General features: G+C 35.9%; 1 protein-coding gene across 1 annotated transcript in view; it reads left to right on the forward strand.

The window, feature by feature from the left end:
* Nucleotides 1-25987, forward strand: part of ptpra (protein tyrosine phosphatase receptor type A) — a 40884-nt gene that overhangs the window by 7869 nt on the left and 7028 nt on the right. Inside the window, exons 2-19 of the mRNA XM_067375628.1 lie at nt 8592-8638; nt 9171-9258; nt 10853-11251; nt 11413-11427; nt 13646-13730; nt 13999-14072; nt 14458-14594; nt 14817-14907; nt 15099-15175; nt 16520-16556; nt 16663-16760; nt 16957-17076; nt 20819-20985; nt 22679-22814; nt 22898-23047; nt 23187-23280; nt 23737-23813; nt 25578-25712. Of these exons, the coding sequence (XP_067231729.1) occupies nt 8618-8638; nt 9171-9258; nt 10853-11251; nt 11413-11427; nt 13646-13730; nt 13999-14072; nt 14458-14594; nt 14817-14907; nt 15099-15175; nt 16520-16556; nt 16663-16760; nt 16957-17076; nt 20819-20985; nt 22679-22814; nt 22898-23047; nt 23187-23280; nt 23737-23813; nt 25578-25712 (2001 nt within the window). The 5' untranslated portion in view covers nt 8592-8617. The remainder of the gene's footprint in view (nt 1-8591; nt 8639-9170; nt 9259-10852; nt 11252-11412; nt 11428-13645; nt 13731-13998; nt 14073-14457; nt 14595-14816; nt 14908-15098; nt 15176-16519; nt 16557-16662; nt 16761-16956; nt 17077-20818; nt 20986-22678; nt 22815-22897; nt 23048-23186; nt 23281-23736; nt 23814-25577; nt 25713-25987) is intronic.

Genomic DNA, 25987 nt, shown 5'->3' on the forward strand with positions numbered 1-25987 from the left:
TGGGGACAGATACCCATTATCTCTCCGTAGAAAATGCTCTCTGGCTGCTGAAAGGAACTCCATTGCAGCATTCTCTGCTACCTCAGTGGGCATTGTATTGATCAGGGCAGGGGTGGGGAACTCATTTGGGGTCGGGGGCCACATTGGCCAGGATATTACATCAGGCAGGTCGAGAACAGTCAGAACAGTTAAAAAGTAATACATTTGTTAAAATGTGTAATTTAAATGCAGAAAACATGGACGGAATCACAAAATGGAATTTACAATTTATCACAGAATGTCATAGAATTTGGCAGATTTTAGATGAATAAATCAAAAGCAGGGCTGTAGTGTCTGTGAATGTTAAAGTGCAAAAAGAGTATTTAAACATGAAGTCTGTGTGTCTCTGTGTGAATGAGTGACGTGGTTTTATCTCTTGTACATAGTCAAGCATACGTGACATAAGCAACCCAAGAAAAGTGCGTTCTAAAGTTGACTTCACAAACATTTCACCATTTTATTTAAAAAAAAAAATCATATCATGTACATACAGAAACTCAAAGGTCTTCTGGATAAAGACAGCTCATCAAAATAAAAGCTAAATAAAGTTTAACTTTAATAAATTGTGATATATATTAATAGTAGAATAATACTTTTCAAATTAGTAGTAATAATAATAATAATAATAATAAAATAAAATTTTAAGCAGATTCAAACTATTCATGTTGTTCAGCACATTGTTTGCCAGAAAATTGTTGCATCTTTGATTTACATTTTAAAAGGTTATTTAAATTAATGTTTTATGCCTTTATTTGATTACCAAAATTTAAACGGGCAACACAGAATTTCTGAAAAAAAATAAAAGAAATATATATATATATATATCAAAGGGACTTACTATTGTTAAAGTGGTTTTAAAAAATAATTTGATCAATTAGACCATTCTAAAAATGTAATTAAACCATTAAAATGGAATTGGGAAAAGTGAAAGTCATCATAGGGCCCAGATTGATGTAGGACCAGTTTCTCTGACCCGTACTCAACTGCAGTGTATAAAGAGTGCTTTGACTTTTTCTTTGCTGCTCATATTTTCTTAAATTTGTGGTTTCTAAAGGCATACATAAAGCACACTCCACCTGTTCACAGGTTGGTAATTTATAAAATAGGTGTACTGTTTATTGTGGCAGTTTTGCTTTGCTGTAAAGGATGTAGAAAAGAGGAACATGGCAGTCTTCTACTACTAGTGCATTTTCTTATGAGATGCCCTCAGGCTTGAGAGTTAGACTGATAAAGAGAGCAGTAGTAGTATGTGTTAGTTAGTTTAGCTGTATTTAAAGCTTGACTCCTCTGATATGTGTTTAGGGTTTGAACAATTAATCACAGTCATCATTTTTGGGCATTTCAAGACCAAGTAACTGCACATGCAATAATGGGTTATCGTTTTGCTAAGGTGTTCTCTGTGCTAGCTAGCATAGGTAGTTATTAATAGCCTAAGTCAGAAGAGTGTCTATTCTTGTCTTTAAATGTACCTCAGGTCCTTCATTCAATCAACTTTATAGGATGTTTTATCATCCACCAGTATAGCGCGTTAATTGCATGACATGGAGGCGCCGACACAATCACTTGCTTTTTTTCCTGATAACAGCGGAAACATACTTAAAATACTCCATAACTTTTGGTCATACAGATAAGAGTAATACATAATTTGAAACTGGGGTCACCTTTTATTTGTGTAAACTCACAATAACAACAAAATGTTGTGTTTTTGTAAAATGAAGAAAACAAACAGGATGTGCTTTCTGCCGTCTCGGTCTCTGTGAACTGGAACATGTCACAAAAATGAACTGAAACTCAGCGTATAGTCTACTTGCCTCACAGATATGAGAAATCTATAGAAAGCTTGAAATGTCTACTATTAAACGAACCAATTCAAATTAAAAAAGGAATACTCTCTGATTACATAATCTGTATGAAAGGTGCATTTCTCTCTGAAGGCGTCCACTATAGGATACTGTGGAGATGGCGAGTCAACATCGTCAACTTCATCTTTGCAGCCGACACTGACTCAGAAAACACAAGTTTATTAAAAAATAAATAAATTCTCTTTGTGCTGTTTTTCCCCCGACATATTCATAATCATTACTTTTGTAGGTGCTTTGCAGCAAGCTTTATGCGTGCGCTTGAGCACAGAATTGGCTACATATTACATCCCCCAGTATATTTAAGTAATTAAATGAATATACTGTTAAATTTATATATATATGTAAAATAAATTAAAAACATACGATTAGTTGACTAGTGGCTTAAAGGGTTAGTTCACCCAAAAATTCTAAAAAATTCTGTCATTTATTACTCACCCTCATGCTGTTCCACACCCGTAAGACCTTTGTTAATCTTCGGAATGCAAATTAAGATATTTTAGTTGAAATCCGATGGCTCTGTGAGGCCTCTATAGGGAGCAATGACATTTCCTCTCTCAAGATCCATAAAGGTACTAAAAACATATTTAAATCAGTTCATGTGAGCACAGTGGTTCAATATTAATATTATAAAGCGACAAGAATATTTTTGGTGAGCCAAAAAAACAAAATAACGACTTATATAGTGATGGCCGATTTCACAACACTGCTTCAGGAAGCTTCCTAGCATTATGAATCAGCGTGTCGAATCATTATTCGGATCGCGTGTCAAACTGCTGAAATCATATGACAACTAACCCTTTAAGCCACTAGTCAACTAATCGTATGTTATTAATTTACGCGCCAAACAGCTGATTTGACAGGCTGATTCATTATGCTCCTGAAGCAGTGTTTTGAAATCGGCCACCACTATAGAAGTAGTTATTTTGGTTTTTTTGGTGCACCAAAAATATTCTTGTCGCTTTATAATATTAATATCGAACCACTGTACTCACATGAACTGATTTAAATATGTTTTTAGTTCCTTTATGGATCTTGACAGAGTAAGTGTCATTGCTCCCTATGGAGGCCTCACGGAGCCATCGGATTTCAACTAAAATATCTTAATTTGTGTTCCGAAGATTAACGAAGGTCTTACAGGTGTGGAACGGCATGAGGGTGAGTAATAAATGACAGAATTTTCATTTTTGGGTAAACTAACCCTTTAAATGAGCGACCACTAGTTGACTGGAAAAAACTTTAGTTGCCAGCAGCCCTAGTTTTTTCCTTCCTCATTTCAACCATGGGATGAAATCTTGTTGCTCAAACAGTAAACCATAGCACTGGTAATGCCATGGTCATGGGTTCAATTCCCAAGGAATCTTTGAAGTGTTTAAATGTATACCTGAAATGTAATGTACACTAGTCTTCAAATGTTTAGGGTCAGTAAGATATTTTTTTTTAAAGAAATGTATACTTTTATTCAGCAAGGATGCATTAAATTGATCAAAAGTTACAGTTAAGACATTCTTACACATGATTTCTACATGAAATATATTTAGTTCTTTTTAACTTATTTATTAAAGAATCCTGAACCAAAATGTTAATAATAAGAAATATTTCTTGAGCAGCAAATCAGATTACAATGATTTCTGAAGGATCATGTGACACTGAAGACTGGACTAATGATGCTGAAATATATATATATATATATTATTTTTTTCCAAAAAGATTAAAAAATCTTACCTACTCCAATCTTTACAACGGTATTATAAGTTGATTCACAGAACATTGTTTCGTATGCAGAATGTATCACCTTTACCTTAAAACGATCATGTTGTTCAAACCTGTATGGTTTCTTTTCTTCCGTGTAACACGAAGTAGAATCTCTGAGAATCTGTTCAAGACATGTCATGATGGTGTGAGTAAATGATAACCATTTTAATTTCTGTGTAAACTGTTGCTTTAACAAGAAGAACTGTAAAGGTCTTTAAACGTTATCTCAACTTAAATCAGGTGCAACTTTGTAACAGGAACAATTTGTGCAAGAGAGGAATGTGCAACCTCTGCGGTAGTGCTTTTCTCATGTTATGAAACCTCTCTTTCACTCTGAGGTGCTAATGCAATTGAGATGTAACTCTCCCTATCGGATGTAGATATTTTGTACACGCCCAAGTCTGTGTTTTGGTTTGCCTGGAGAACGTGAGACTGCTGCAGGCTTGTCCTTTAGGAACAAGCCTCTTGGTGGAGCTGGAGACGGGCCATTTGTGCACTTAAAAATAAATGATGTCAGATCTCAGAGGAAAACCCCTATTATGGGTGTCATCTATTAGAGGTGCGCCATTTCCTCTGTAATTCGCTTAGATGATGATCAGGCCTGACTCATCAGTCCTGAAACAAGCGGATGGGCAGCTTGCATATGCGTATTTGACTAAAAGTAAAATTATGCAATAGCTTGGCACATTTCCTAAATGCTGTTTTGCTTTCCGTGATGTGTTAGTTAGGTGAGGGTGTGGCGCCTTTTGGGCTGAATGACAGATCTGGCAGGCAATCAGACAGACGGCGAAGGAAGGACGGAAGGAAGGAAGGAAGGAAGGAAGCAATGTGCTCTCTTGGGTTTACGGCTTTCCTGCCAACTCCAGAAAGAGAGATGGGAACAGATAGAGACTGACGATTAATGTATAGAGCGAGAGAGGAGAGACAAGACCATCTGTCCCTCCCATCTGAAGGATTTCTGCAGGCTCAGCCAAAAACGTCTTGAATCGTTTCAGATTTGCCCTCCACCTGAAGAATGCTCAACCATGTGCATGCTCAGCCTTTAAACAAATTATATTTGACAACGAGCTTCTAGAATTTGTGTGGTTGGCAGTAGAATAACAGGCGTTGTGGCGAGGCTGATTTGATTAAATTGTCAGGGATGGATGTTACTGTGAGTGTATCTTCTTTGTATGGAAATGGTCAGCTGTTTGCGTTACCTAACTGAGAATTTCCATCCGAATTAACACTGGAGGGACACAGATTTACATGTAGCCATTCATAGCTCAAAATGAGCTTAGGCAGCATGACGAATTGAAACAATATCCAACAAATAAAGACACTGTTTGGGAAAACTCGCTGACACAATGCTATCACATTATGAGTGGTTGCCGGGGTGTTGCTGTGTGGTTGCATATTAGAATGATTTCTGAAGGATCATGTGACACTGAAGACTGGAGAAACGGCTGCTGAAAATTCTGCTTGTATTTTTTATTATATATTAAAATGTTTAAATAGAAAATGGTTATTTTGAATTGTAATAATATTTCACAATTTTACTGTATTTTTTATTAGTATTAATTAAATGCAGCCTTTGTGAGCATAAGAGATTTCTTTCCAAACATTTAAAAATCTTACCGACCCTAAACGGTGTAAGTTTATGGAATTTCTTTGCCATTTTATAGTTAATTGGGTTAATTATAATCCCTTAGGAGCAGGACTGGACAACCCTTATTTACCCTTTATTTACATAACAACAGTGTTTTTGGGGTCTAAAAACGCAAACTTTTGAAAACGGTGTGCAGGTTTTTGAAAATGAGACCATTATTATTTCAGTTTAAACAACAAAAACACAAATTTGTCAAAACTGTGACGTCATATTACATGTGACAGTTTATAGGTGCGTAGTGTTTCTTTACAAAGTGACATCGCCAACTACTTGCTTGGCAGCATAATACAGCATTTTTAGTCATTTTCGTGAATCTGTGTGATCATTTTGACAACATTGTTGTCTGTACGCAAAAAAATGCAAAGGAAAAACTTTTGCACTTTTTGTATATTGTTGTCATGTAAACATACCCTTAATAATACTAGTATTAAGATCAATACTAATAGTGTAGCAAGGAAGGATGCAACAAAATTTCGACCGCCTGAAATTATTGGCTAAAAATGTCATTTTTGTTTTTTTGCCGAAAAAGAAAAAACGTCCAAAAATATGAGCCGGAAATGTATGCCACCACTCGTATGCCTTGGCACTTCAAATAATGATTGTATCAACATCATTACACCAGTAGGTGGCAACAAGTGACTGTTAAAAATGTATTTGTCATTGAATAATTCATTCATGAGATTCTTTCAAAAAACGCTGATTCATCCAATAATGAAACAAGTGAAGTATACGAGTCACTGAATCATTAATTCAAACCAATGTTTTTAAATAATTAAAGGTGCCCAAGAACATGTTTTCAAAAGATGTAATATAAGTCTAAGGTGTCCCCTGAATGTGTCTGTGAAGTTTCAGCTCAAAATACCCCATAGTTTTTTTTTTTTATATATATAATTTTTTTTAACTGCCTGTTTTGGGGCATCATTAAAAAACGCGCCGATTTATGCAGCACGGCCCCTTTAAATCTCGTTCTCTCCGCCCACGGAGCTCGTGCTTGCCTTAAACGGCTATAAACAAAGTTCACACAGCTAAAATAACCCTCAAAATGGATCTTTACAAAGTGTTCGTCATGCAACATGTCTAATCGCGTAAGTACAGTGTTTATTTGGATGTTTTCATTTGATTCTGAATGAGTTTGATAGTGCTCCGTGGCTAACGGCTAATGCTACACTGTTGGAGAGATTTATAAAGAATGAAGATGTTTATGAATTATACAGACTGCAAGTGTTTTAAAAAATGAAAATAATGACAGTCTTGTCTCCGTGAATACAGTAAGAAACGATGGTAACTTTAACCACATTTAACAATACATTAGCAACATGCTAACGAAACATTTAGAAAGACAATTTACAAATATTACTAAAAATATCATGTTATCATGGATCATGTCAGTTATTATTGCTCAATCTGCCATTTTTCACTATTGTCCTTGCTTGCTTACCTAGTCTGATGATTCTGCTGTGCACATCCAGACGTCCTGCCCTTATCTAATGCTTGAACATGGGCTGGCATATGCAAATATTGGGGTCATACATATTAATGATCCCGACTGTTACGTAACAGTCGGTGTTATGTTGAGATTCGCCTGTTCTTCTGAGGTCTTTTAAACAAATGAGATTTATATAAGGAGGAGGAAACAATGGAGTTTGAGACTCACTGTATGTCATTTCCATGTACTGAACTATTGTTATTTAACTATGCTGAGGTAAATTCAGTTTTTGAATCTAGGGCACCTTTAATTGAAATTAATTAAACTGCAGCAATATACAATTTGTCAGAACCTCCAGTAAATTACGTTTGATTTTTTTTGTTTTTTTTAATTGTCTGTTCAGAATTGTGAGAGAAGTGTAATCTCTATTTGAACCAAAATAAAAAATCCCTAGTTGCAAGCACCACAAATGAGTAGGAAAAATATGATGGCAAGAATCAAATGCTTTATTAAATGAAAACATGTAATTATAAGTATTTATTAAATATTAATTAGACATATTTACTGACAAATACTGTATAATATGCATAATTGTTTTTGTCCTGGGGCCAGTGACAATGTTGGCAGGGCAAATACAAATCTGAACTACTGACCCCACTTGGCCGGCAGACAGAACTCTTATTGTTGAGCCCTGTAAGAGTTTCGAACAACATGAGGGTGAGCAAATAACACAATTTTCATTTTTTGGGTGAGCTATTCCCATATGAAAGGTTTCTTTATGTAATGTCATCGCAATTGTGGTGTAGTTATTAATTTTCATGTAAGCAGCTCAAACTGACTCTTGGTGATCCATCGAAATCTCTTGGAGGATTACTGGGCAGGGTCTGCTGATGTTTGGATGTCAGGCGTTGCTAAGAGGCCAGTGGAAGCTGATTGGCCCATCTGAGGAGCAGCAGTACCATGGATGCTCTTGCTTGAGGAGTGGCAGACGGGCTGGATTATTTCAGGGTCTGACCTTTTAGATTGGCACTAGGATTATCACAGTTTAGTCAGTGAGACACCATTGAGATTACAGCACGGGTTAGCGGTCAGCCTGCTACCCTCAGGCTCTTGGCTTCAGATGCTGTGATTATATTTTCACTCCTCACATCAAACCATCTCACAACTAAGAGCGTAATCCCCTCGGACCAAATCCGCAGGCAATCTGTTGGATGAATAGACACTTGGATGTTTTCTGTCTAGTATTTGTTGCTATTGTCTAGATACATGGCCATGTGCGCCACATTTGCCTGGATCATGTGTAGAGTTGTAAAAGTGAGGGCGCTGGATATTCCTTTTTAGGTTTTTCCAAATTGCCATGATGAATCCGTTTCAGTAATTTGTTTAATTTTATTTGTTTTGAGAAAGAGAGTGTTTGTTTTCATAAATTTAAAAACCAAATCTAATCAGAACGTGTCACATTGATGGCATGAGCTTCAAATCTCTGCTTGTTGAGTTAGTCTGAGAGCACTGACTCATTTTCTGTCTCAATACAGAGGCTGTGCACACATTATGAATGACATTTTAATTTTATTTATGGTTTATCACAATAATAAAAATCAGTTGTTGATACCAATACTAGTCAAATTTTACTATCCAATATCAAATTTGATACTAAAAAAGTAATTGATTATAATTGTGTCTTATCTTAATGTCTTTTATTTTACAAATTAAATGTTAAAACATTTAATTAAAACAATTGCATCATCTTTCCTCAATGACATTCCTTTGTGAAAGATGTGATAAATGTATGATATTCTAGATGCAAATAATGTTGTTGCTGAGTTTTAACAATAAATTCTGCTTTTCTTTCTGTCATCTACAGGAGATCATTGTGCGAATGAGTGAGTGATGCAGGTTTCGTTTCTTCAGGTAAGTCTCTTAACTCCACCTCCATCAGAACAGCTTGTACCAAGCTTGAACAATTAATTTGACAAATGCAACAATTCCCAGTGGGGACGATCCCTGCCAAAACGTCTCTATACTGCCATTAATATGAGATATTTTGGTAACACTTTACAATACGGTTCATTAGTTAACATTAGTTAACTACATTAGTTAACATGAACTAATAATGAACTGCACTTATACAGCATTTATTAATCTTTGTTAATAATTTCAACATTTACTAATACATTATTAAAAGCTTGTTAACATTAGTTAATGCACTGTGAACTAACATGAACAAAGAATGAACAACTGTATTCTCATTAACCAACACTAACAAAGATTAGTAAATAACAAATGTATTGCTCATTGTTAGTTCATGTTAGTTAATCCATTAACTAATGTTTAACAAATGAACCGTATTGTAAAGTGTTACCGATATTTTGAAGTAGTGCTCATTTATAAGACTAAAACATGTCATAGATTGCTTTTGGCTTGTGTGTCTACTCCGTTTCAGGGCAGTATGGGTGTGTATCCCCTGCTCCTGCTACTCCATGTGGCCTTTGTGGCCCTCAGCACGGCCCAGACACTCCCTGACCCTTCAGGTAAGGCACTTTTTTGACACACAAAAGCTTTGGTTAGTGCAGTCACCTTTCCTCGATTAGAAAAACTAATTACAAACTAAGAAGGCTTGGTTATTTTTTTTGGTGATGATGCATTTCCTGCAAAGTCACTTTTACCCCAGATTGATCTTGGCTTGTGAGTCAAATCTTTCTGTAAGCTATTATGACAGCTCATTTAAATTGAAATAAACTGAATTTAATCTGGAATATTCATATCAGTTATTGATGTAGGAAGTTACATACACGTCTTTTTTAAAGTACACAAAGTTGATCTTTTGCAATCCATCAATCAACAGCACAAAAAATGTAAAAAAAAAAACTTGAGGCCCAGAAAATTACTCAGGAATTGCCTTGAGGATAGAGCACTTTCTCACACACCTAATTTTGTTTTGTGAGATACTCAAAGTTCACTGTTAGCATTGAGATTCCAAACTTCTGTTGGACATGCAATATTGTTCAGAGGTTTGGGTTTGATAAGATTTTTAAGGTTTTTGGAATATTAAGTTAATTATGCTCACCAAGGTGGCATGTATTTGATAAAAAAAAAAAACAGTAATATTGTCATTTTATTACTGTTTAAAATAGCTATTTTATATATTTTTTATTTTATCATCCAGTCAGTTTCAGAATTCATTCTAAAATGTTCTCAAAAAACATTTATTATCACAATGTTGTTTTCCTTAATATTTTTGTTGAAACATCAATGTTGGGGAAAGTTACTTTTAAAAGTAATGCAATACAATATTGCATTACTACCTAAAAAAAGTAACTAATTGCATTACTTAGTCACTTTTTATGAAAACCAAACCAAAAAGTGAACTGAATAAACCTCAGGATGAAGAAAATGCATATTTGCACCTGTACAGAAGAGGGCGCAGCTCAAACAAACCTTTTAGCTTTGCTGCAATTCTGGATTAAAGAAGAATAGGATACAAAAGTAATTTTTGTTTATTGGTCTGGTTGAATTGGATCATTGAAGGTCAGCAGCAAAGACACTGGTTAATAAAGTGAGATTAAATCCATTAAGTATATTTGTGTAATTTAATATAGTTAATTATTACAGGTTTGCCTAAAATTCTGAGATTGCATTTCACTGTTTTTATTCATTTTGAGGAATACTGAATGTTTTTGTGCAAGTGAGATGAGTAAATGCATGTTTACGTTTAGTCTAGAACTACAATAACCATCATGTGTTTTGCACACAATGCCTCTGCACTTTATTTCTCTCAACATGGGGACAGGAGAGCTGTCAGTCAATAGATGTGAAAAAGTAACTTGGATATTTTGTTGTAAATTGAAAAAGTAATGTGTTACTTTACTAGTTACTTGAAAAAGTAATCTGATTGCTTAACTCAAGTTACTTGTAATCTATTACCCCCAACACTGGAAACCATGATACATTTGTATTTTCAGTATTCTTTGATTGATAGAACTGATAGAATTTCTTCAAAATAAAATCTAATTAACCTCAAACTGTACCGTACAACTTGGCATTAATGGTCTATGAAAGTCTGTTATATGAATATATATTTTATTGCATCTGTTTTTAAAGCTTTAAAATCTCTCTCCGTCTCAGGTGCAGTCCTGACCACCAAACCTACAGACCCTCCTCCCACGTCACCCTACATCATAGTCACGCAGGCGTCCCCATCCGCCACCCCATCTTTGGCACCGTCCCCTGAACTTGTTGCAACGACAGGATCCAATGACTCTGAGGGTGTGGTGAACCCAGAGATTCCCACAGCCCCTCCTGTAGTCCCCCCTCCAACTGTGCTCGTCCCTACCAAGGCACCACCTGCCCCCTCAACCCCATCTGCTGCGTCCCCGTCCCTCACCACCGGAGATTTCAAGACTACAGTTTTGACTACAGCAGAGACCCCTACACCTGATCTGACACCCACTCAGTCCTCTTCAGAGCCTGAGACAGACACTCAGTTTACGGATGTTACCACAGCTGACATCAGCAAGCCTCCAGGTATCATTTGCATTTTTGTTAATTTCAAAGGAAATTGATCTGTTCTTTCTTAAAACTATTTGTTAAGAACTGTTTACTCTTTTCAGTGTTTTCTGTCATTCTTTAATCTGTTGCTTTTGTGTTTTCTCTCTCTCTCTCTCTGTTTTTCTCATGTAATGAAGGTGATGAAGGGCAAGGTAGGTTTCTGTTAGCCATTTTACTTTTCACTAATATTTGCTTGCAGAATGAAGCTTTTACTATAGTTTATTAGTAACCATCTACTACACAACCTGTTAGGAATTGCTTATACACTACCAGTCAAAAGTTTGGACACAATCGACTAGTGGTCAACCGAAATGGGTTTTTAAATGGCTATTACCTGTATCTTAAGGAGCATAGTGTTAATTATGTCACACAATTTAAATTTTAAAATAGTAAATAAAACATTCACACACAAAATATCTTATTTTTTAATATGATAAAAGTAAAGAAAATATAATACAACATATTTTGCATAACATATTTAAATAATTAGAAATAAACAATCATATTACTATTAATATACCTTGTTATATACTTTTATACAGTACCATTTTAAAGTACCATTTTTAATGTTTTTAAAAGAAGTCTCTCATGCTCACCAAGGCTACAGTAATATTCTGAAATATTTTTACTATTATTATTAACTGTTTTCCATTGTAATGTATTTTTAAAATGTAATATATTCCTGTGATGGCAAAGCTGAATTTTCAGCGTCATTACTCCAGTCTTCAGTTTCACATGATCCTTCAGAAATCATTCTAATATGTTGATTTGCTGCTCAAGTAACATCTCTGTTGTTTTGCTACTTAATATTTTTGTGGAAATCATTCTTATTTTTCCAGGATTCTTTGAATAGAAATGTCAAAATAACCGCATTTATTTGAAATATTTTTGTAACGTTATAAATGTAAGTCATTTTTGATTAATTTAATGCATCCTTGGTGAGTAAAAGTATTAATTTCTTTTCTTTCTTTTTTTAAATGTTACTGACCCCAAAATTTTGATAGGTAGTGTATTAGTATAATTACTAAAATATACTTAGGGTTACACTTTATTTTAGTGTCCCTATTACCATGTAATTATACATATATAAGTACTGAGTGATATTAATTAAGTACATGTACTTACTATAGGTTTAGGGTAGGATTAGGGATTGGTTTAGGTTTAGTTGCATGTAATTATGCCTAATTTATGGTTATTACTATAGTAATTACATGTAACATGTAACAAGGACACATTAAAATACTTAGTATTTAAGGGATAGTTCACCTAAAAATGAAAATTCTGTCAGCGTTAAGGGTGCTTTCACACCTGCCTCATTTAGTTCAGTTGAATCGCACTAGTACGTTGTCCCCCTTGGTGCGGTTCGTTTGGGCAGGTGTGAATACAACAATCACACTTGGGTGCGCAACAAAAGCAGATCAAACAAGCATATCGAGACTTTGTACGAGTCTGAGTACGCTTTCAAATGAACTCTGGAGCGGTTCGCTTGAGATGTGAAAGCATGGTGTTATATAAAAAGCAGTAGTGTCTGAGTCAGTCAGTGAGTGAGCACATTAGTTACCATAGTTGAAAACCAAAGAGCGCCTCTTCATCTTAAAATGTTGTGCAAGAATGCTGTCCTGACAAAGCCTTGATTTCAGCTCTTCCTGCATTATAACATTTGTATATGGTCTCGACACAGTTAACCTACTAGACAGCACTGGGAGATCCAGAGAGAATGCATTTGAGTTTATTAATACGAATGTAGTATATAATTTAACAGCGGGAATGACGGCTACATTCGTATAGCGTTTGCGTGTCTCGCCAGTTACAAATAAAGCCACAATAAGCTCATGGAGCTAACTTTTCAATCATTTTGATGGATGACGCTGAGAGAAAACTGACCAAAAAGAGGACAGTTGTACTCGTATGTGACTTGCATAAACACATTTTGGTACGCTTTGAAATGTTGCCTTGTGAAAGCAAATCGAACCCAGAAGAAAATGCTAAAACAAATTTAGTCCCTGTTTCGAAACAAAACAAATGATCCATATGTGTGAAAATGCCCAATTCACCTTCAAGTTGTTCCAAACCTGTATGAATTTCTTTCTTCTGCTGAACGGTTGCCACTGACTTCCTTACTATTTGTTTTTCCATACTATGGAAGTCAATGTGGTCCCATCAGCTGTTTGGTTACCCACATTCTTCAAAATATCTTCTTTTGTACTCAGCAGAAGAAAGCTTAACATACAGGTTTGGAACAACTTGAGGGTTTTTTACTTTTGGGTGAAGTACTCATTTTAATTTTTGGGTGGCCTTTGGCTAATGTTTTTAAATCTATTTCTTATTTGTAACTGCAATTCAACAACTCATTTTGTCCTCTGAACTCAGATGACACAGCGATCATGGCGGTGATGGTTGCCCTGTCCTCTCTGCTGGTCATTGTCTTTATCATCATCGTCCTGTACATGCTCAGGTGAGTCCCAGTATTCAGAAACTTTCAACTGTTCATGCAGTACAAAAAGTGCTCATAGCCTAGATTTCAACTCAAAAAACAAAGTTACAAGCAGTTAGAGCATAGAAGAACCAGCACACACATGCACAATCGTAATAGAACAGATGAGAAAAAGCATTCAGAAAGCTCCATTCATTAGGAAACCCACAATGCCAGCGGGGGGCCACGGGGCTGAATTGTCCAGTTACCATGGTAATGATTGGCTTTTTGTTCCGCTTCGTTGTGGCAGGTTTAAGAAGTACAAGCAGGCAGGGAGCCACTCCAATTCCTTCCGCCTGACCAATGGCAGAGCTGACGACACAGGTAGGAATAAGAGAGTGTACTTGTGTCTTTCTGTGACTGTTCTTGGAAACGTTTGTCTTTTAAAGAAGCGAACATATTAAGTTTAACAGTAAAGGACGTTTTTTGGTTTATAAGTTTGAAGCACTACTAGTGTCATTTTTTTATTTTACCTCTTGACTGAGTGATTTGTGAAGCACATTTTACCTTGAATTGTACTGTGTTGCCCCCTGTTGGTTGCCCTGTACACAACATGGATAAAGGACAAATTGCAAGTCATTCTTAAAATATTTCATTCAAAAAAAAAATTTTTTTCGTTTTTTGTCTTTTAATATATATATTTATATATCTTTCTCCTCTTCATGTTACTTTTCCGCTCCTTACGCTTCTTTTCCTTGTACTGTCTCAGAACTTCAGAGTGTGCCGCTATTGGCTCGCTCTCCTAGCACCAACAGGAAGTACCCGCCCCTTCCTGTCGACAAGCTTGAGGAGGAGATGAACCGCAGAATGGCCGACGACAATAAACTCTTCCGGGAAGAATTCAACGTAGGTGCACAAACAAACATGCAACCATAGTGGTCTGATTCACAAATCGTCCTGATTGGAAATTTCACCATCTTTGGATTGACGCATATGCCATCTTAAATACATAAAATTTCCTCAAAAAGAGCGCACTTAGGCAGATACATTTGTGCTTTTGGTGTATATGGTCCCTGTCAATGCTTTCAGCCTAGTTGAACTGTAGGATTGGTTTCTTTTTTTCTGCAGGCGTTGCCTGTATGTCCCATTCAAGCCTCATGTGATGCTGCCTCAAAGGAGGAGAATAAGGAGAAGAACAGATATGTCAACATCCTGCCCTGTAAGGCTTTCCCACAATTTATCTCCAAACCAGAGCTGATAAAGCATGCTTTTACCAGAGTTACAAGGCCTGCAAAAGAGTTCCTAATGTGAAAATGGCTTTAATAGAAACATTAATGCTAATGCTTATTATTATACTCCTTTCCTAATGTATTTGTAATTTTTCTCTGTCTTTCCAACATTTTTTCTCAGATGATCATTCTAGGGTGCATTTGACCTCTCTGGAGGGTGTTCCTGACTCAGACTACATCAACGCTTCCTACATAAATGTAAGACCCGAAGCACTAGTCTTGAGAAGTAGTGCACTGTTACTAAAATTCTAGCTGACAAGTATTTTCATGTTACTACAGATTTTAAAACTTGAATCCCTAAACATAAAATTGGTTGTTTTAAATGCTATAAGTAAATTTAGGCCTTTTTTATAGTATTATTTATATACTGTTATAGTATTTATTAATATTATATATCTTTAATTTTTTATATTTTCAGTTCTTATTTCATTTTTAGTTGCTCGTTACAATGTCATTTTTATTAGTGTTTTTTTTTTTTTTTCCTTTTTTTTAGCTTCAATGTATTTTTATTTCAGTTTTAGTAATTTTAGTACTTTGACCTTAACTTATTTCATTTAGTTGCCAAGGCATTTAAATTTAAGTTTATATTTTTAATCTAATATTTATATTTTATTTTATTTTACACTTTAAGTTACTGAAAACCATTTTAATCATTTTAGTTTTGGTAAACAATAACATTATAATGTACAGTATGAAGAATGGATTTTCATTTTGAGATTTGCTGAAGATTACAGTTAACACTATTTTTAAGTTATTAGTGTTTTTAAAATGTAATCTAAATGTAAAAAAGGGAAAATGAGCATGCATGCTTAAATCCTTAAAGGGTTAATTCACCCAAAAATGAAAATTCTGTCATTAATTACTCGCGCTCATGTCGTTCCAAAACCGTAAGACCTTCATTCATCTTTGGAACATAAATTAAGATATTTTTGATGAAATCCGAGAGGTTTCTTACGCCTCCATAGACAGCAATTTAATTACCACTGTCAAGGCCCAAAAGGGTACTAAAGACATCGTTAAAATGGCCCATATGGTTCAACCTTAATGTTATGAAATGACGAGAATACTTTTTGTGCGCAAAAACAAAACAAAAATAACAACTTTATTCAACCATCTCTTCTCTTCCATGTTAGTCTTCTACGCAGTTGACGTAGTAAACACAGTGTAGCGCTTCCATGTTTATGTCCGAAAGCTGGCTTATTATTGTCGTTATTTTTTTTTATATTTTGTTTTTGTGCAAAAAAAGTATTCTTGTTGCTTCATAAAACTAAGGTTGAACCACTGTAGTCTCATGGACTATTTTAACGATGTCTTTAGTACCTTTCTGTGCCTATATTAATTAAATTTCTGTCTATGGAGGATAAAAAAAAAAACTCTCGGATTTCATCAAAAATATCTTAATTTGTGTTCTGAAGATGAACAAAGGTCTTACAGGTTTGTAACGACATGATGGTAAGTAATTAATGACAGAATTTTCATTTTTGTTTGAACTAACCCTTTAATAAGAAACATGCCAGTTTTTCACACTGTTTTTCTTTTCAGGGATACCAGGAGAAAAACAAATTCATTGCTGCACAAGGTAAAAATGGCTTTAATGACTTTCATAAATATCCAAATACTTGACACATATATTTTTTTATAATAATTAATCAACAAAAAGCTAAACTAAAGATTTCTTATTGCAGGACCAAAAGAGGAAACAGTCAATGATTTCTGGAGGATGATCTGGGAACAGAACACTGCCACCATTGTCATGGTAACCAATTTGAAAGAGAGGAAAGAGGTAAATGTCACAAGTAATCTATTAGATGTAGTGTCAAAGAGGTGTAAGCTGATCTTTGATTTTACAGCCTCAGCTCTTATCGCGGTCTCACATAATGGATTTAGAGTGCAACTTTGAGGAAGATGGCCATTAATAAAGATGTACAATCACCGCAGTGATGATCATGATTATGATATAATGTGCTTCATATCCACAGTGTAAATGTGCTCAGTACTGGCCAGACCAGGGATGCTGGACCTATGGAAATATCCGCGTGTCAGTGGAGGACATGATGGTTCTGGTTGACTATACCATCCGCAAGTTCTGCATTCAGCAGGTAGGATGCTTAGAAGTTTCCCTGCAAGGTTTGCAATCATTACCGATATATCGGACAGGCTGATTAATTGGTTGATTTTTGAAATTATTGGAGTTGGATGATAAATATTCTCTAAGCCAATTAAAAGAACTGCTAGCTACCTCTTTTATCAAAATACACCAACAGTCTTAAAGGATTAGTTCACTTCAAAATTAAAATTTCCTGATAATTTACTCACCCCCATGTCATCCAAGATTTTATGTTGAAATGAAATTAAGGTTTTTAAGGAAAACATTCCAGGATTTTTCTCCATATAGAGGACTTCACCGGTGTACAACAGGTTGAACGTCCAAATTACAGTTTAAATGCAACTTCAAAGGGCTCTACATGATCCCAGACGAGGAATAAGGGTCTTATCTAGCAAACGAATGGTCATTTAAAAAAAAATAATACAAATTATATATAATTAACTCTGGTGCGATAGCTCTGTTAGTGTGGTTCATTTGAATAAGTGTGAACGCTGTAATCTGAACCCTGGTGCTCACCAAACAAGCGAACATCATTTCAGGGAGTCTCGGTCCGCCTCCAAAGGAACTCTGGTGTGGTTCAATTGAAATATCAACGCAACACAGACCAAAGACATCTAAACAAACCAAAAAGAGCATGTGATATCACAAGATGCGACCCTGAAAAGGACAGAATGTGCAATGTGTGTGTGCAATGGAGACATTGCCGGCACTGTTTTGACTTCTTTACACATTTTATTATAAGCTCTTTTTGAGTTTTCAGCTGGTAAAAATACCACCATATGTACACACATACAGCGAGCACATTTAGCCCAGAACACAGAGTTGTTTGGATGTTCAATAAGTTTTGTCACAAATTATACATCATCATTTTTTAATCTTTAGATTCAGTGTTAAAAATGACAGTGTGAACACTAAGTGAACCAGGACAAAATTTAGGGTATCATCTTCCTGTTTTTGGTTTGTTTACATGTTTTTGGTCCGTGTTGCGTTCATATATCATTGAAACCACACCAGAGTTTGTTTGGAAGCGGACCGAGACCCATCTTTTCAGTGGTCTCGGTCCGCTTGTTTGGTGCGCGCCAGGGTTCGGATGGCAGCGTTCAAACATGTTCAAATGAACCGCAGTAACAGAGCAATCGCTGCAGAGTTTGTTTTAATTGTACCAAACATGACAAGTGTGAACGCACCCTCATAGCAACTTTACTAGCAGTTAAGTCTGAATTGGTAAAACAAAGAGTATTTGACTATATGCTTGGCATGGTGGTAGTGACAGCAATGACAGTATTGAGGACAGTGATAAAAGTGTACACCTAAATATCAAAATGCCATAAGAAAAAGTGCAGTGTCGGAATTCCTTGATTTATTGTATGCATTATAGAGGCAGAATTTAAAAATTAGTTCAAAAGTTCAGAATTAAGAAATCCTGCCAAATTTAATCTTTCAGCACTTCAAAATTAAGAACATAATAGAAACACACTAACCCACAGTTTAACAGACAAGGCTTAAGCTAATCCTAGACTACAATAAATGTTTGAGCTCTTTTAACTGAAAGCAACTTGCACTGACAGATCTTAAAGGGATATTCACCCAAAAATGAAAATTTGATGTTTATCTGCTTACCCCCAGGGCATCCAAGATGTAGGTGACTTTTTTTTCTTCAGTCGAACGCAAATTATGATTTTTAACTGCAACCGCTGCCGTCTGTCAGTCAAATAATAGCAGTGATTGGGAACTTGAACAATAAGAGTCGAAAAATCTTCCATAAACAAATCCAAATTAAACCCTGCGGCTCGTGACGGCACATTGATGTCTTAAGACACGAAACGATCGGTTTGTGCAAGAAACCGAACATTATTTATATAATTTTTTGCCTCTAATACACCACTATGTCCAACTTCGTTCAGCTTCCGGCTAGTGAGGTCTGATCGCGCTCTGACAATGGAAGTGATGTCTCACACTCATTGAAGTATATGGGCGAGACATCACTTCCGTCTTCAGAACGCGTTTTTTGACCTCACTAACAGGAAGCTGAACGAAGTTGGACATAGTGGTGTATTAGAGGTAAAAATTATCTAAATAATGTTCGGTTTCTCGCACAAACCGATCGTTTCGTGTCTTAAGACATCAATGTGTCGTCACGAGCCGCAGGGTTTAATTTTGATTTATCTAAGCAAGTTTTATTTACTGTTATAGTTGAAGTTCCCATCTACTGCTATTATTTGACTGACAGACGGCAGCGGTTGCAGTTAAAAATCATAATTTGTGTTCGACTGAAGAAAAAAAGTCACCTACATCTTGGATGCCCTGGGGGTAAGCAGATAAACATCAAATTTTCATTTTTGGGTGAACTATCCCTTTAAAACATGTCAGTGCCATTGTTTTGTCTCAAGATGCACAGCAGTAATGTGTTTTTCTTGTGAAAGTTTATAAAAGCTACTTAAATGCCTTAATTAAACTAAGGTCTAATCCTGGCTTAGGCTAAGTCCTGCCTGTGAAACCAGTGCCCGGTTGCATAAAGCACCTTAAGTTTTTCCCTTAAGTATGACACTTAAGGCGTGATTTCCCCTCAACTAAGGGAATGACTTAAGGGTGTTGCATATAATCTCTTAAACTGTTCTCTTAGGTAAGGGAAACCGTTAAGTGTTTAACGACAGCATCCCAGGTTTTGCCGTTAAAAAATTCTACTGTTGCCATGGACACGTTATTTGTTAATACGTATCGTGGTAAGTTTTCACAGAAAACAACATAATATGGATAAGGAAAACAAAAAAGAAAACCAAATATGAAAGAGACGAGAAACTCAAATTGATTGTTTACTCAAAATTGAGATTTCTGCCGTCATTCACTCACCCTGACACCCTCATGTCGTTCCAAACCCATAAGACTTTCATTCATCTTTGGATAACAAATAACGATATTTTTAATATTCTCTCATCATTTATGTCCATTTATTGAAAGACATCCATATGATTACAGCTGTGTCGGAAGCTCAAATGTGCGGCAAGAACCAATGAGGTTTGTTTTTGTGTGTGATGCACGCACGTTTGCGCTTCCGTTGACCATATAAGATATGTTATAAGATATCTTATATTTCATCAATGTTTATGTGAATAAACCGCTAAAGTACAATTTGTCTATCATATGAAGCGGCCGATCGTGGCACGTTATACGACTTGGATTGAACCTGCTCAATCTGTGTAACACTTAAGGTGAAGTTTTACGAACCTTACGATATACTTAGGGAAATGAAGGTTAAGGGGCTTTATGCAACACTTACACATTACTTAAGTGAAAAATATATACTTAAGGGAAATTCTTAGGGTTTATGACGTTTCGCCTAAAGAAACCCTTAAGTAACACTTAACGGTTATTTTCTTCAACACCCTTAAGTTTAAGGGAAACATAAGGGCGATCTTAAGGGAAAATTACACTTAAGGTGCTTTATGCAACCGGGCACAGACCTTTAAGGTTTAAAGCTCATATTTGATCTATCATTTATTTATTTGTTTGTTTATTTTATTTTATCAGTGTTACTGTTTCTATTTTAAAATCATTCAGTAGGACAAATAAGTTCCCCCAATTCACAAAGGTCCCATATATCTGTGCCCCCTAGATATCAGATTATAACATTTCAAAAGGTCTATTCTTGTAATCTCAGAAGAGAGAAGGCTGTTATTACAAGAAGTGTTGTTGAGATGTGTGTTTGGTGAATGATGATGTGTTTGTGTGTTTAGGTGGGTGATGTGTCGGGTAAGAAGCCCCAGAGGCTGGTCACACAGTTTCACTTCACTAGCTGGCCTGATTTCGGGGTTCCTTTCACTCCAATTGGCATGCTGAAGTTCCTAAAAAAGGTCAAGACCTGCAACCCACAATATGCTGGACCCATAGTGGTTCACTGCAGGTAAGGAGCTTCATTATCTTTTGTGCAGAGTACACTACCATTCAAAAGTTTGGGGTCAGTAAGGTTTTTTTTTTTTTAGAAAGAAATTAATACTTTTATTCATCAAGGACACATTCAATTGATAATATAATAAAATAAAATAGAAAACAGTCATTAAGTTGGCTTGAAAAAGCTATTTTCTTCTGAGACTAAAATTTTCAACTCTAACTCCTCCTAGAGCTTTAACTCTACATACTCCAAACACGGGTGAGATCTTCAGACTGTTCTGACTTAGTGTGCTTTTCTAACTGATCGGACTTAAATTTTTCCTAAAAAAGACTGTTAAAGCATAACTAAGTAACTGTATTTACCTTCATAAATAGTTTTCTAAGTCCTTACGATGGTTAATTGACTTGTAGTGGTGTGTTTGAGGCGAGCACTAACCCCCTCTGGCACGTCTACGCCAGAATACAGCACTTGCAAGTTGAGCTGCACCAACCCGACACAATCTCGCCTCATGTTGACGTTCACGCGAGAGTGATTATTCAAAAACAGTGTATATATAATGACTTTATAAGACAATTTCGAAAATTACCCACCTCCATCGAGTGTACTGTATTTGCAAATTACCCACCTCCTCGTTCTTGTACTGTATTTGCAAAACTACTGCACTGGTGAGCGTTGTAGTCGTTGTAGTCCAGAGCTGCGCTTGGAGTATTTACGACAGTGTGATTCACTGAAGAAACCTGTAGGGGGAGCTTTGCAAATCTTACTGAGTTCCACTTTAAAGCTCGGAAAAATCCCATTAACTTTCATTGATGGAATGTTCAAATGAGCCAAGACTGTTCAAACTCCAACTGTCAAAATTCAAATTTAAACTACGGAAGCCCATTCCCTATCTATCTATCTATCTATCTATCTATCTATCTATCTATCTATCTATCTATCTATCTATCTATCTATCTATCTATCTATCTATCTATCTATCTATCTATCTATCTATCTATCTATCTATCTATCTATCTATCTATCTATCTATCTATCTATCTATCTATCTATCTAACTAAATCTAGCAACACCCTATCAACCACCCCGAGTACCCTAGCAACCGCATAGCAACACCTTTGCGACCACCCCGAGTACCCTAGCAACCGCATAGCAACACCATAGCAACCACCCCAAGTACCCTAGTGTTGCTATGTGGTTGCTATGGTGTTGCTATGCGGTTGCTAAGGTACTCGGGGGGGTCGCTAAGGTGTTGCTATGCGGTTGCTAGTGACCACCCCGAGAACCTTAGCAACCACATAGCAACATCTTAGCAACCACTCAGTGTACCCTAGCAACCGCATAGCAACACCTTAGCAACCACACAGAGCACCCTAGTATTCTATCAAAATTACTAAACTAAAACTGAAACTTTCAAACTGAAAACTTTTAAAACTGCTTCAAACTTTCTGGACCGGCTTTTTCAAGCCAACTTAAAGTTTGTCTCGACAAACTTTTTTATGTAGTTCTAAATTGTAATAATATTTTACAATACAATGATCTAATAAATGTGGCCTTGGTAAGCAAAAGAGACAAAAACATTTAAATATCTTACCGACCCCAAACTTTTGAACGGTAATGTATGTGAGCAGTGTTTTTTTTTTTTTTTTTTTAATTTTTATGAAAGGCACCAAATGTCAAATAACTGATTCTCATCTGTTTATCTCAGTGCGGGTGTGGGCAGAACGGGGACCTTCATTGTGATAGACGCTATGCTGGACATGATGGGGGCAGAGAGAAAGGTCGACGTCTTCGGATTTGTCACACGGATCAGAGCCCAGCGCTGTCAGATGGTCCAGACTGACGTGAGCTAAAAAAAAAAAACCTTCCCATTAATAAAGTTATATTAAAGAAATACTAATCTCCCACCCTCCCTTTTTCCCTACAGATGCAGTATGTGTTTATATTCCAAGCTTTGCTAGAGCACTACCTGTACGGGGACACAGAGTTAGAAGTGACGTCTCTGGAGTCTCACCTGTCTAAACTCTACGCTCCTTTACCTGGAGCTGGCTGTGGAGGCCTGGAGGCGGAGTTTAAGGTAGCACAAACAGTTGTTTTTTGTTGTTGTTGTTGTTGTTTTGCATTTTTAGGAATTACATTGTTCTGGTACCATAATGAAAAGTTTTCTTATTTTCTTCTGTTTTATTTATTATTATATATCTCATTCTCTCTTTTAGAAACTTACCTCCATTAAAATCCAAAATGACAAGATGAGAACAGGGAACCTGCCTGCGAACATGAAGAAGAATCGTGTTTTGCAAATCATTCCATGTGAGTTGTGTATCCATGTTTAGTAACCAGACTGTGATTTGGGAGAATAACTTCAAAAATACACTACTGTTCATAAGTTTGGGTCAGTAACATTTATTATAAATATTTATTTATTTATTTAGAAATGAATACTTCTATATACTTGGGGTAAAATGGGCATCATCACACTCAGCAAAAGTTATTTTAAATGGTAATAAAATTGACAAATCACAATATTACTGTTTTTACTGTATTTCTGATCAATTAAATGCAGCCATAGTGAGCATAAGAGACTTCTTTTAAAACATTAAGCTCTCTGCTGGAAAAAAAAAAACACAGAGTTGCCTAGTTTATGCTTTAAATATTATACATTTATACAGCTGTTATGGCAGCTGCTTTTATCCAAAATGTCTTACAGTAAATTTATCAGTATGTGCATTCCTGTGTTTCATTCTGAACTTTTTCTGTTTCTTCTAGATGAATTTAACAGAGTGATCATCCCTGTAAAACGAGGGGAGGAGAACACAGACTACATCAACGCCTCTTTTATAGATGTGAGTAAAACCCGTCTGACTTCAGCCAGCATAACCAAACTCCCAACTAACCGAAAAACCGCTCAGTGAACCCTAGAGGTAATGCTACAATATTCTACGCTCTGTTGAGAGACCACACAGCATGCTTTTTTTCTTTTTGGGTGTGGTTTAGAAACATTTTTCAGTCATGAAGTTATATGGACACCCATACTGAGATAAGCAGCCTGGGATGGTGGTCATCGCTCTGTCACAAAACCTAATGAAAAAAGTAATGATGATTTATAAAAATGTATTTTCATTCTATACTGAAAAGTATTAGTAATTAAATTACCTCATGAAGTGCCATGATGATTAGGAAGACGGCAACCTAAGTAGGCAGTAGGGAGCAAGGCAGTTCAGTAGGTTTTGGGACAGACCTCAAATGTCCTTCTCTCCATAGCAGATCTCCGGTGAGAGTTGGGCAGCTTTGTTTTGGCTGAAAGCCCTTTCACTTCCTGTTTCTTTTGTGTGACTGAAGCACTTTATCAAGGTAATCAACAGAGAAAAAAAATCACCAGTGCTGCCACATTGGAAACCCAAGTTGCTTCACAGTCTGGAAGATTACTATACTAATGAACAAAAGACTGTTTTGTCATAAGCACTGTGCCTTCTTGCTGTACGTGTCCACTGGCATGAATCAATCTGCTTGGTAGCACCCAAAGAGCACTGGAGATCTAAAACATGCTCTGGTGTGGTCTGATTGCTGTTAATATACTGTTAATACAGTCCTCATATACACAATTGTTCACAATTTTGTTTAATACTTTTATTCAGCAAGGGCATTAAATTGATCAAAAGTGACAATAAATGCTGTTCTTTTGATTTTCATATTCATCAAAGAATCTTTTTTTTTTTTTTTTTTTAAACTGTTTGTTTTCAACATTGATAATAATAAATGTTTCTTGATCACCATATCAGCATATTATAATGATTTCTGAAGGATCATGTGACACTGATACGGAAGAGGATTAGGGCCAAGCAATAATAATAATAAAAAAAAAAAACATCTCGAGATTAAAGATGTTAAATTTCGAGAAAAAACTTGTTAAATTTCGAGAAAAAAGTCAAAATAAGATTTTGAGAATAAACTCTTTAAATTACGAGAAAAAAGTCGAGATAAAATGTTGAGAATAAAGTCATTAAATTACAAGAAAAAAGTCGTTAAATTATGAGAGCAAATTCATTAAATTATGAGAAAGTCTTTCAATTACGAGAACAAATTAGCTAAATTACAACTTTTTTCTCATAATTTAATGAGTTTATTCTCAACATTTTATCTCAACGTTTTTCTCGAAATTTAACGATATTTTTCTCATAATTTAACGAATTTGTTCTCGAAATTTAACGAGTTTTTTCCCATAATTTAACGAGTTTATTCTCAACATTTTATCTCAAAATTTTTCTCAATTTTGTTTTTCGAATTTTAACAGCTTTAATCTCGAGATGGTTTTATTTTTTTATTATTGCTTGGCCCTAATCCTCTTCCGTACACTGAAGACTGAAGTATTGACTGCTGAAAATTCAGCTTTGCCTTCACATGAATAAACTTAAATATTAAATGTATCAGTAATATTAAATATTTAAGTAATAAATAAATTTTAGCTTTGGTGAGCATGCAAGACTTCTTTGAAAATTCTACCGACCCCATACTTTTGAACAGTAGTGTTTATCCATGATTACAGTTGGCCAATGCCCAATGTATACAAGTGCGTGATGTAGACATACTTTGTGTGTGTGTGAATCCAGGGTTATCGGCAAAAGGACTCATACATGGCATGTCAGGGGCCCCTGCAGCACACCATTGAGGACTTCTGGAGAATGATCTGGGAGTGGAGGAGCTGCTCTATTGTTATGCTGACCGAGTTGGAGGAGAGAGGACAGGTAGGTTTAGCTGCTTCCCGACTTTGTTTGTAGCATCACGCTAACTTTGTTTCATTTTGTGGTGTAGCCTTGTGGTTAAAGATCTGTGCTCGGTTACATAAAGCACCCCCTTGTGAAGGAAAAACTCAGGTTTTTCCCTTCAAACTGAAACTCCCTACCTAAGGGAATGATTTGAGGGTGTTGCATAAAATCCCTTAAACGCTTCTCTTTGGAAGGGAAACCATCAAGTGATTTGTGACAAAGACCCAAAGATTTGCTGTATCAGAAAACAAAAT

Source organism: Chanodichthys erythropterus, chromosome 22 (assembly GCF_024489055.1).
Source record: "Chanodichthys erythropterus isolate Z2021 chromosome 22, ASM2448905v1, whole genome shotgun sequence".
NCBI classification, from domain to species: domain Eukaryota; kingdom Metazoa; phylum Chordata; class Actinopteri; order Cypriniformes; family Xenocyprididae; genus Chanodichthys; species Chanodichthys erythropterus.